General features: G+C 41.8%; 1 protein-coding gene across 1 annotated transcript in view; it reads left to right on the top strand.

Annotated features, from left to right (window-relative positions):
• ANTXR1 (anthrax toxin receptor 1) overlaps positions 1-13,012 on the top strand; it is a 178,685-nt gene that overhangs the window by 110,818 nt on the left and 54,855 nt on the right. Inside the window, exon 15 of the mRNA XM_018554410.1 lies at positions 12,416-12,511. Coding sequence (XP_018409912.1) covers positions 12,416-12,511 — 96 coding nt within the window. The remainder of the gene's footprint in view (positions 1-12,415; positions 12,512-13,012) is intronic.

The following is a 13,012-nucleotide window of genomic DNA, read 5'->3' as shown; positions in this document are numbered from 1 at the left end:
GCTATAGAGCTGCTGATCGGTTGTATGTGAAACAGCCGTTAACTGCTGCCCGTGATGCGAGTCGTCCGTCCGTTTTTCTTAACAGGCGGACGGCAGGAGATTAAAGCAGTAATTTCATTAAAACAAAAATGATTGCAAAAAGGTTTTTTTTTCTTGCAGAAGAGGCATACTGGCTGCAAGTCATCTAACTATTTGGGTCATTCTTGTGGCGGTATGGATGCATTAGAAAGTCCAGCACCTAATTCATGAAAGTCTTGCAACAGTTCTATTTTTAGTTTCCACACGTGTGACAGATTCAGGATATATTCAAAAAGAATTACCGCCACTTTGGGAATAAGGAAACAGGAGGTATTTAAGACCAACTCTATGATGGCGTTCAGAGACAGGCCAGAGTATGCAGAGTGGGGCCGCTGTGTGCATACTGCCTGTCAGTAGTAAAAAGCAGGACATATTTGCAAGCATCACCTACTCCCTCTCACCAGTCACTGATTGCTAGGATGCTGTCGGCTTAAATGTGTAACTGGTAGGGCGCTGTCATCTGAACTGTGTCACTGGTTGCTAGGATACTGTCATTTGAACAGTTTCACTGGTTGCTAGGACATTGACATCTATACAGTGTCACTGGTTGCTAGGACACTGGCATCTAAATAGTATCACTGGTTGCTAGAATGCTGTCACCTGTAGACCATAACAACCCATTACACTGTGCGGTCGGGGGTTGAACATGCACTGAGAATGGAGTTTCTGGTTTGAAAACTTTGGCCTCAGTGCTCCCCATGCCTCTGACTAATTTGACAGGTACAGTACATTAATTTTTGGCACGAAACGCCATTTGTCGCGAGTGCACCAGAATTAATGTAGATGTCTGCATCAGCCTTTATGAATCCCACAGATTCCGCATTAAGGTTGGAGTTTCCATACCACACTCCGTTCCCAGTGCATATATGCATTAGTATAGAAATACAAATCCCTTTGGAGCTTTGGAGGTCTTGGCCATATTTAGTCAATGATGTCACCTGGCATTTAAAACAATCTGACTGGCGGGCAATTGGAAGCTTCATTTAGCGAAGGTATGATGGCGGTAAATGGATGAGTTCTGGCTGCAGCAATCGGTGGCTCAGGTGGGCAGACGGGCAAACTGGCCATTTAGTTCGCCAGTTCAGCAAACTGTGATCAGCTCGGGTTGAACTCATGGTCAATCCAAACCCTAAACTCATCCCTGTTCATAATTTAGTTAATTAGGCCAAGAGAGCCTTTGTTGAATTCTGATACAAATCTTATAAACTTGGTTTGTAAGGATTCATTAGGTAAGCCTGATACTCTTAGGAAACCAATCACCTTTCTCAGTCACCTTGGTGTGTGGCTTGTTCCTTTAAGTTACCATACCAATTCTATAATTGACCCATATGTTGACCATAACATTTAGATAGAGATTGGAACATTGTTACTGTGTTTGTTATATATTTTTAAGAACTATTTAGGAGACAGGGAAGCATGCTCTTGTGACTAGCTATACAGACAGCAGAGACCCCGAGACCACTATGATATTGGGGAAGCAATTACTTGCTATTGGGAACAGTCCAACCCAGCTAACAATATAATGTATTTAGCATATGGTAGTCTTGGCCTGGGTCCCAGGGCATCAGGGTGAAGGGAGGACGCAACATCAAAGTACAGAACCTACAACTTAATTTCTATTTTTTCATATAATTTTTGCTTTGTCTCGCCACCTCTGGACACGTGTGTGCCAGTCGCAGATTTTACGGTGAACCTATTAATAACTTTATGAGTCTGGATCAAAATATATATTCCTGACAGGCCACAAAACAGAACAAGAGTATAATTTAAAAAAAGCTATACCGTGAAGTTACTTAGCTCCAGTCACGTAGCTATAACGTAGCAATCTGGGAGAATGATGTCATCGGTTCGCTGCAGATAGGAGAAAGCATTTCCTGAGTCTCCCTTTCCCCAGAGATTCTCCTGGGACTGTTGTAAAGCTGGCCATACACTGGTCGATTTTTGTATGAATGTCCATATGAAAAATCTCATTAGACTATTGGATAATGCCATCAAAGACTAGACTATTGTCAGTCAAAATTTCGCTTGATGTTAACATTCGATTTTGGAATGAATGGAGTTTCCCAAGATAAAAACCACATTTACTGTTAAAATTTAATTTGTTCTGAAAAAATTTCCATCCTGCTCCTTCAATTTTTTCTATCACTCTGGTCAAACATTAACCCCATTAGCCATTAGAGAATTAAACGAACCTTCCGAAAATTATAATCTTTTATAACAATATTCTACTGGGGTTTGTCCAGCTGAAATTTCTGGCAAGTCAACAAATAAAAAAGCAGGAGCAGGGGGGTGATCTGTATGAGACAACCTGCACTTTGAGCCAAGAAACTCTGGACTTCTGCAAAGGCAACAGGATTTACATGATTGTGTGATCTGTGCTCCAGTATTCCAGTCTTGGAATTGATGTTGACACTGGATAATGCTTGCACCAATTTTTGCAATCGCAGGGGACTGGAACGCGGGCATTGCTGTGCCACGCATTCTGGTGCGGGCAATTGCACTGCTGGCATATCTGCGGTGCCATTGACTTGAAGACACCGCCACCCCTCCAGCCCTAGAACGCAAGGAGGCTTCCACTATGCAATCCAGTGTGTTCCAGCCACTAACCGTCCCAGAACGTACTGGAGGTGGTGGGAACCGGCCCTTAGCCTTTAAAGAAGAACTCTGGGGAAATGTTTTCTTAATCCTTGCAGTGGGGCTACCCCTGCACTGCAAGGGTTAAGTGCTCATTTTTGTCTAAGTTCAAAAATAACAGTTATACTCACCCGATCCTCCGAGATGGCTTGCTCTGAGACAGGTCCCTGCAGCCCCACTCCCCTTCAGCTGCAGCAGTCTAAGGTCCTGTGAGTCATCATGTTCTATACACAGTGTATTGGATTCATTCCCACACAGCTACCTCCTCATGTATCACTTGCCCCTCTCGTTTAGATTGTAAGCCCTCAGGGGCAGGGCCCTCCTTACCATCCTGTCTTGAATTGTATTGTGATTGTAATGTCTTCCTTATATTGTAAAGCGCTGTGCAAACTGTTGGCGCTATATAAATCCTGTATAATAATAATAATAATGAGGACTTACCATCGTTACAGCTGGGGAGGATAGAGATGGAAAGGACCGGTCTAAGAGCAAGCCAGCTCCGAGGGTGTTTTAATCAAGACAAAAACAAGTACTTAACCCCTGCACTGCAGGGGTAGCCCCGCTGCAAGGGTTAAACAAAATCCCCCAGAGTTCTGCTTTAACATTCGATTATAAAATGAATGTAGTTTCCTGAATGAAAACCACATGCACTGTTAGAATTTCATTTGTTGGAGAAAACAATTTCCATCCTAGTCGTTCCTTTATTTTTCCATCCCTACGGTCGATAAGCGATCATTGATTTGACTCCATTAACCATTGGAAAAATGATTGATTGTTTGGAAAACCATTTTTTTTCTCAGGGCATTCTGCTGGTGCATGACCAGCTTTAGAAAGTAATTTGAAAACTTTTTGCTGCCTGATTGTTTAGTGTTTTCTCGGCGTAAACGTTCTGCCAGTTATGACTGAGGAAGAAATAAAAAAAAAAATTAAAGTCAGTTTTCCACTTCTCATTACTGAGAGGAAAATAGAGTGGGGTTTACAGATTAGAACCAGATGAGGCCAACGCTTCATGGAAAAGGGAAGGCCGTGGAAAGCTTATAATTCATTAGTGTTCAGATGGTATGTGTTGAAAAACACCACGAAGATCTGACATTTTTTGCATTGTGCAGACTTCTGCAATTTTTTCAGGTTGCATTGAACGGTATCTGTCCTCGGGTTGCTTTAAATCGGTGAATGTGCACAATGGTTCCAAGAAAGCAGCAGGGGGGTCAGAGCTATTCCTTCCTGCTTCTCCTTTCTGTAATCATGTATATGTATTGACACACAGAACACACACGGGGTGGAATGTACAATAACATTCCACTTCGACTTTTCTGCATATATGCATGTTTAATGTGTGGGAACGGTTATATTGTATGCTTTACCTGGCAGTGTCAGAATGGGGCATGCATTCTTTGGGCTGTCAGTGTATTGTAATGCAAAAAAAAAAAGAGGTCCTTTTACAGTGCACCGCCCCCTACAGACAGAGCATGTGCACCTGTGCTTTGTGGTGCACTATAGTACAGGGGCACTGCACATGTGTATTGAGGTGCGACAGGGACATACCGAGCATGGTTGCCACCAGGGGTAAATTATTTTTAAACACACCTCTCAATGCTTCACTATACATCAAAATTATATTTAGTAGTAATCATTAAAAGAGAACTATGGGGTAAGCGTTTTTCCCCATAGCTCTCTTTAGGGTCATGGGAGGACATGTATTAACTTCCTCCCGTGACCCAAAGCTCAGTATATCGCGGGCTGTTGCCCGCGATATACCGAGAGCACCGCAGCCGGGACGGATCCCGACAATACTGTCTGGATCCACCCAGCTGTGTCAGTGACAGCTGGCTCTGCTGGCTGTGCCCGCCCCCTCCCCTTTCCATCCTCCACTCAGCACTGGAGGATCGGAGAGGGGGGTTAATCCCTGCGGGGAGCGGTGACTGACAGTGACCAGTTAGGGAGATGATCGGAAAGTGAGTGAGTGACGGTATGTGTTCGCTCACTTCCCGATCAATAGAGCCGACCTGTGACAGCTTCTCTGTCACAGGTTGGCTCTAACTATGAGGATGAGTGGGAATCACTCACCTCATAGTTCTCCTTTAAAGTTATATTAAAGTCAAAATGTTTTAAGTTAGTTAAAAAGCTGATTAAATCACGTACAATGGATGCTGCTTCTTGGTGATTTCAAAGTTTTAGTTTCCGGCAGAAATCTGGCCATTGAGAACTGGCCCCAGAATCTTGTTTTAGGGTGGCTCTTTGCCCAAGCAGGGTCCTATGGAGCCAACCTTGTGTGTGTTAGTAAGCTGTGTGAGTCTCCACAAACACACAGACCCAGCAAGGCAAGCGGCTCCCCTTTCCTCCGTCCTCCCTTCTCCATGCTAGTAGATAGACAGCTGCTCTAGACTGTGCTCTCCCTTGTGACCTTGTACTCAATAGGAAGTTCAGGGAAGCAGAGCTGAGAAAGTTGGAGCTGTTCTGAAAAATTATGACTGTAATTGCTTGGGCAAAAATTTCATGAAACACTTTGCTGGACAATGTATATTTATTTCATCTTGATTTATTACTGAAAAAAATCTGATAGTTTAACACTGCTTTAAATTAAATGAAATTGGAGAAAATACAGATTTTCTTTATCTGAATGCTTTATATATTATTATGTTGGTTAAGAAAATAAAATACAATTCAAGGTTTTATTAGCGATGCATGTAGTGTACCATGGAGGAACATGAGAATAATAAAGGCGTGCTAAATAAAACAAAATTCAAGGGTTTAATACTGGTGCATGTAGTGAGCCGTGGAAAAACATGACAGTAATAATGGTGTGCTCTGATAGTGACAAGCCTACAGGGGACCAAATTATAGCAATATGATCCAACAGTGTTGACTTCATGATACTTAAGCACAAAAGTGTCTATCCTGACAATACATGGGCCTCAAATACAATACGCAAGCAACAATCAGTCATATGTTACAATATGCAGGCAACACATACATTAGAATACACAGGCAATTGTGACAATATGTAACAATATTTAACAGGTGCATAGACATCACAATATGCAGGCAACAAATGGGCAATTATGGCAATATTGTGGCATAAAATAGCCAATAGTGACTATATGGAGGCAAAAAACAGGCAATTGTGAGTATATGCAGACAAAGAACAGCAATTGTAACAATGGGTGGGCAATAAATGAGCAATTGTGATAACAAAAGATTTCTCCTGCCTTTACCCCCACCAAGCAAGAATGCCCTCTCAACCCCTATCCCCATCAAAAATCTCCTCTCCCCCTATTAGCAACCACCCACCCATCAGCAACCCCCTCTCAACAACCCCCCCCCCTCCCTTTCCCCTCCAAAAAATCCCACCTCTCTTTTTCCAGCAGAAACTCTCCTAAGCTTCACCTTGGCTATGTCAAGTGACACATCCAAGTCAAAGAGGAGTTTAGGAGAGATTACCATGGCTGTGTGCTACCACAGAATATTACAGCCCGTATCAAAGATATGACAGGGCTGCTGGGGGTGGTCCTGTGGAGCCGTGGGCAACATAGCAATGTGCACCTGGCAGTGTGTGCAGTCCTAAGGCAACCCAGGGCAGAGTGTTCCATCCACCCTATGTATGTCACTGGGGTGTAATAAACGATGAATGGCAATATATTGCAACATACGTATACAGGGCTTTTTCGTACAACAGCGTAGCTCATATTTGGTGTGAATGAGAAGAAAACAGCTGATTGGATGTTGTTAATTGGTTAGTGATGCCCCCTAATTGAAATGTTGGGACCCCTCTCTGGGCCTACATACCACAAGATTACCAATATTGCCATTCTGGTAAAACCACAGTAACATTGAGTTTTCTTATACCAATACAGATTTATGAATAATTTGTCAGGAAGCCAATTAACCTAGGGGTATGTTTTGGTAGGAAGTTGAAACACCCACAGGAAATCCCTTTAGGGACAACATACAGATAAGGTATCTAGTGGGCTGTCCAGGAGAGGTTGACTGAAGTGATGCTGTAAGAGACAGTCAGAGACTGGGGACATGTTACACGCAACTGTTAAAGGCCCCTTTACAAATCAGTGCTCCCACTACTGACTGCTTGTGCCCAAGGGCCGCACGTCAAACACCAATGGTCCACATGTGGCTTTTGGGCTGCAGGTTATGCACCAAGAATATACCCAGTGGGAGCAGAGGGAAACGACAGCCTGCAATAATAAATGTGAGTCAATTCTAGACATGTGCGATTCGTTTTGTTCCGAATCAAAATTCGGATTAATTTTTAGAAATCCGAATTTCCAAATACCAATGCATCCAAATGTGTCCGAATCCAAATTTCCTTTTCCAAATTCCAGATCCTGTCCGAATTTTGCTTAAAAACTAAACTGAATCAGACATTTGACTTTCCTAGCCAATCAGATGTGTTTTCGGTTGGGATTCCGAATGGGTCTGAACACAAATTTTTGTTACAGCAACATGGGAACCATATACAGTATATACATCTAATACTAAATCTGAGGCTCCTAGACCTGAATGGCATTCGGGATACGAATTTCCGAATAGCATTTGGTAGCTCCCGAATGCCATTTGGGTCTGTGAGCCATATACATATATTACTAAAGCTGAGGCTCCCAGACCCGAATGGGATTCGAATTTCCGAATTGCATTCGAGAGCTCCCGGTCCCGAATGCCATTCGGGTCTGGGAGCCTCAGCTTTAGTAGTATATGTATATGGCTCACAGACCCGAATAGCATTCGGGAGCTACCAAATGCTATTCGGAAATTAAAATCCCGAATGCCATACGGGTCTAGGAGATTCAGCTTCAGTATTAATATCTGTATATGGTTTTCTGTGTTATTCGGAACGAATATTCATAAACTCATCCGAAACTGACGAAAATCGGGATTTCGGCAGAATCTGAAACCCGAATCGAATTGAATTTTGGTTCCGAATTCCGAAATCACAAAATATCTGAACCGAACCCATTTTTTCTGCAGCTTACATGTCTAGTCAATTCTACAACACAAAATTACTTTTATGGTAAGGCTGAAGAAATAACAAAGGATTTCAGTATAAAACTATAGATCCTACTCGTCATCTGGAGGAACACCAGCAGATCTAGGTGAGTTGCTCTCAGAAGCCTCCAGCAAGCCAACAGTCAGCAGCTTATTGACTTTCCTGATGTACCTCCACTGAAATAAATGCTGACCATCCTCTGACCCTTGACAGAATTATGAGGTGTGTGCTGGAACAGCAATGTGTTTATTTTGCCTTCTAATGAGCACAGTTATGGTTCCCGGTCAATGTTCGTAAACATTAAAAAGGGATGGTGAGCTTATTATCACAGCTCCCTCCCTGCCTGGCAGGTACTGAATCTCTATCCATGACTTGGGTTTGTGAGGAAGCGCTCCTGACTCGTGGCATTTCCTGTTGTGAGATCTTATGTCTATGCCTGGAAGAGAGGAGAGAGATTGGAAACATCAGGAATGAAGAAAACACACAGAAAGAAACAGTGGAGAATATCCGTCTTTCATGTGCAGTGAAAGCAAATGGAATAATGGAGGTGAAAGGGCCAATCCACCCACAAAAAAACCTGGCTGTTCAGTTAAACAATGATTGAATACTCCCCTATATTAAATACAATGGGCCTCCCTATTAGGTGCATTTCTGGGTTAATTAAACTTCATGTACCATGCATGGCCCCTTAAAGCCGCTTTGGCTTTGTGTACCCGTGCCATAGACTAATGTTTGTTGTTTGTTTGGATGATTTATATTTATGGATTCGTTTTATTTAAAACCAGATCTGTCATGGCTAGGTGTAATTGTATGGTTATCGTTATGTATTCTGTTAAATATCTGACATTTTGTGGCGTAGAGACAAAACATGCCATATCATAGAACATATAGAGGGTTATTCACAAAGCTAGCTAGTTATTCACATCCGTAGCTCCGGCTGATCTTTCGGCTAGCTACGGCCGCTGGAGCCCTTCGGTTCAGTCGAACCAAAGGGCTGCTGTATGGGCTATTCACTATAGCCCGTACAGCTCCCGAAGGCGGCCGAGTGACTCAGCCGAGCTGAAGGTATATGCTTTGGCTCGACTGAGCAGAATAGCTGAGCCAAATGCCGCTCGGCGGCATTCATCTATTCACTCACTGCTGTTCGGCCCCAGAGCTTTGGCTTAGCCGATGCAGATGTTGGATCGGCTGAGTCGAAGTCCTTCTACACTTCGGCTCAGCCGAACATGCAGAGCATGTTCGGCTGACCGAAGTGCAGCCGAAGGCAGCCAATGTACGGCTGATTTCATCCGATGAGCTGCTGAAATCAGCCATACTTAGCCATAGTGAATTGCCGAATGTTGTTCGGCTCACTTCACTACGGCTCGGTTATTGACTCAGTTGCCTTTGGCAGCTTTGTGAAAAACCCCGTTAGTGCGTTTCGTGTTACTGTTTACAATCCCATTTTTTTACATAGCTAAGGCTCCATTCACAATAAGGGCTTGATCAGTACTGTACAGGGAGTGAGCGTTGTTATCCTTGGCCAGGATGTGTGTTGCTCACAGGATCACCAGAAAGCCACGTGTTTACTAAATTCAGAAAAGTGTAAAAAAAAAAAAGATAATATGGTGAGATATTTTGAGAATTAGAGATCTTCTAAGGCAGGGGTGGGCAACCTCACCTCCAGTGATATAATAATTCTGATCTTTAATAAAGAGGCTCTTCTATGGGCAATTCATAATATCTCAGTAGCTGCACAGCAAAGGTTCTGATATACACTGATATACACATAGCCAGTAGAGAGAGACAGCTGTAAAATGCCAGCAAGAATGTTAACATATTGCATTAATTTTAGGTAAACATTACAATGAAAACTTGTTACAATGTAAAATGTACTTACATAAAACCTGTACTCAGACAATATGAAAGTGTATCCTTGCTGCTCCATATTTCTCACAGCACAGCTTTCCAGTACGAGTAAAACTGATTGTGCAAGAATTATTTGGCTGGAGTTTACAAGTGACCTCTTTCCAGAATAGGACTTCAAAAGTTATTTATTACAGGAATGGAATGTACCCATGAGGACATTAAAGTATTTAATTTTATTTTGTCCGTGACTTATCATGCAAACTATTCTAAGGAGAGGAACCGGGATTGTGAAAGGATGTGAACCAGCTCAAACGTATCTTATTTAAGCTCAGTGATTTGTAGGTTTACAGTTGTGTCTTCTGTCTGGAGCGGTCTGTTTCATCAGCACAAAGTGGTTTTCAGGAATAAATAGCTCTGATAGCCAGGCTGACCAATGTGGCCAATCGGAGAATGCAATGCAATCCGGGTCTATCATACAACCCAGGCTACGTGTCCAGAGCTGGACTTACCCTTAAGCTGCCCATACACCTATAGACTATCTGCAGATTTTCTATGGTCAGATGGAAAATGTGCAGCAGATTCCTCCATCTATACTAAACTGTTTTGATGGAGGAATCTGTTGCACTTTTTCCATCTGACCATAGGACATCTGCAGATAATCTATAGGTGTATGACCAGCTTTAGGCACACTAAACCTTTGCCTATAGGCAGCAAAGACAAAGACAAAGCTTCTTCCTGTATAGTCATAAGACAAATATTTTTCCTATCATAGCCAATAATACACTGCTCTCACGTTGTCACAAGATTCTAAGCCAGGTTGGAGTGAGTACAACCAATAAATAAAGAATAAGGTCTGTGTACCAGGAGAGGTGATCCTAACAGAGAGCCCTGCCTGCGTTCAATCTTTGCTAAGCTTAACAACATCCTGTTTTTTTTGTATATTTTGTTGGATTAGTTAAATTTAAAAGTAGGGCTATCCCTGCAATGGGTTAAGTGCTTGTTTTGTTCTAGAGTAAAGAAAAATAAAATACATTAAAAAAATATATACAGGTGAAACTCGAATAATTAGAATATCGTGCAAAAGTAATTGCAGTAAGTGCTGCAAAAGGGGCCCAAACCAAGTACTGAGTACATATGCCTGCTTGTACTTTTCAGAGGTCCGATATTGTTCTATGTACAATCCTTGTTTTATTGTTTGCATGTAATAATCTACTTTTTTGAGGTTGTGGATTTGGGGTTCTTGGGGTTTTCATGAGCTGTAAGCCATAATCATCACAATTATGACAAATCACGGCTTGAATTATCTTGCTTTGCATGTAATGAGTCTATCTCATATATTAGTTTCACCTTTTAAGTTGCATTAGTGAAATAAATGAACTTTGCACGATATTCTAATTATTCGAGTTTCACCTGTATATATAATTTTTTTTGGGGGGGGGTCACCCAATTCTCAGTCCTAGACCCCACAGTTTCTTTTTTTCCGGGCTCCAGAAGTCTAGGGACCTGTGAGGTCATCAAATCCATTCATTTGCATTGGAAATTAGAGTACTGAGGCACATTCTACAGCCGTAGCGAAGGGAAATAGAGGTGAGCGGTCACCGCTGCTGGACCGAGGATCGGGTGAGTATAGCTTTCTTTTTTTAGAACCTAAACCAAAATGAGCTACTTTTTAATATGCCCTGAATTCTTCTTTAAGCATGCAAATATTAACTACTGCATACGAATGGAAGACTTGATGATGATTATGATGATGGTAATGGCGATAATGCTTGCTAGCAATGAGATAACCCTCTACCATTTAATTACAAGTAAGGACAGGAGGAGGAAGAAAGCAGTCATGTAACTTTGATAGGTCATGTAATGGAGAGCAGTATCCAGCATCCATTATAAATAGGGACTATAGTAGTCCCGTGTGCGTAGTATATTTATGCGTAGTGTATAGTGCGCAGTATATTTATATACTGCATTCTGTTCATTACCACAGGGGAAATTTACACCCAGGTGCAGAGTTCAGCCTAACAAGATAAATTATAATAGCAAAGGTACTTTAATTGTGTTGTTATAGCATATCTTAGCCCAAGAACCAAAATGTATTACATTGCGACTTACCAATCCTAAGGCCCGGTTCACATCTGCATATTCCCGGGATGCGCATCTCGGGAACACGCATTTGTGTGCACCTGCACACCGCATTCGCCGTGCGACCCTATTGATTTCAATGGGGTCAGATCCGTGTGGCAAATGCGGCAAAAAGGCTCCTGCACCTTTTTTTGCAACACACAGGACTCATTTTTTTCTCCTGCATTTGTGCGGCAGAAAACTGAGATTTGCCGGCCGCATTTGGAATGCCATTAGAAATTATTGACACCACAACCGTGTTTCACGTTTGTGTACATTCCATACACGCATGATGATCGCAAACATGAACGCACAAATCGTTCTCGTAACGCCCAGGTGTGAACCAGGCCTCAGGTATGGTGGCTGCATTCGTTTCCTGTCAATAACATGCTTCCAGTTCTAGGGTGACAAAGCTTACTCACCATACAATGTCAATGGCAGAACACCCCCACCTCTTTTATTCTGTAGTTCACAAGACAGGTGGGAAAAATATAACTGATAACAGTCAGCACAGACAAAGGGCACAGGAAGTTCACAGGATTGTGGTGGGATTAACAGGTAATTTTTGTCTGAATAGGTGTATCAAAACACTTTTCAGTGGTATTTAACAAGGGAGCAAACAGGATAAGCTCACTGTTGGAGTTTACATATACTACGGCTGTATTAATCAATGTTTACAAAGCGTTCAGCGTTTTATTTGCAACATTCCTTATTCCTTTTTTGTATCCTTCTGGACAGGATGAAGAGGAAGATGGTCTTCCCAAAAAGAAATGGCCAACTGTAGATGCTTCGTACTATGGGGGAAGAGGAGTGGGAGGCATAAAAAGAATGGAGGTGAATACACATATTCAAAGGGTTTGGGTGATCTAATATTATATAGTTCTTTATTAAGTGATGTTATATGTGTAGGACTGTGCTTGTTTTTTTTTAGTACTACTGCAATGTTAAAATATTTTATATGCTGGTCTGGAGACCTTGGCTTACATCAATAATAATTGATGTAACAATTGTTGTTTAGTGCTCTCAAATGTGCTGTACTATCTAGATGCAATATTCTAATTATTCGAGTTTCACCTGTATATACATACGTATATATATACTGTATATATATATATAATTTGTGTGTAAAATATTTTATATGCTGGTCTGGAGACCTTGGCTTACATCAATAATAATTGATGTAACAATTGTTGTTTAGTGCTCTCAAATGTGCTGTACTATCTAGATGCAATATTCTAATTATTCGAGTTTCACCTGTATATACATACGTATATATATACTGTATATATATATATAATTTGTGTCAATTAGAAGTCAAGTGCAAACAACTTATAT

The sequence above is a fragment of the Nanorana parkeri genome, unplaced genomic scaffold (assembly GCF_000935625.1).
Source record: "Nanorana parkeri isolate BGI_ZX_2015 unplaced genomic scaffold, ASM93562v1 scaffold157, whole genome shotgun sequence".
Lineage (NCBI taxonomy): Eukaryota > Metazoa > Chordata > Amphibia > Anura > Dicroglossidae > Nanorana > Nanorana parkeri.
This window is presented reverse-complemented; position numbering and strand designations above follow the sequence as displayed.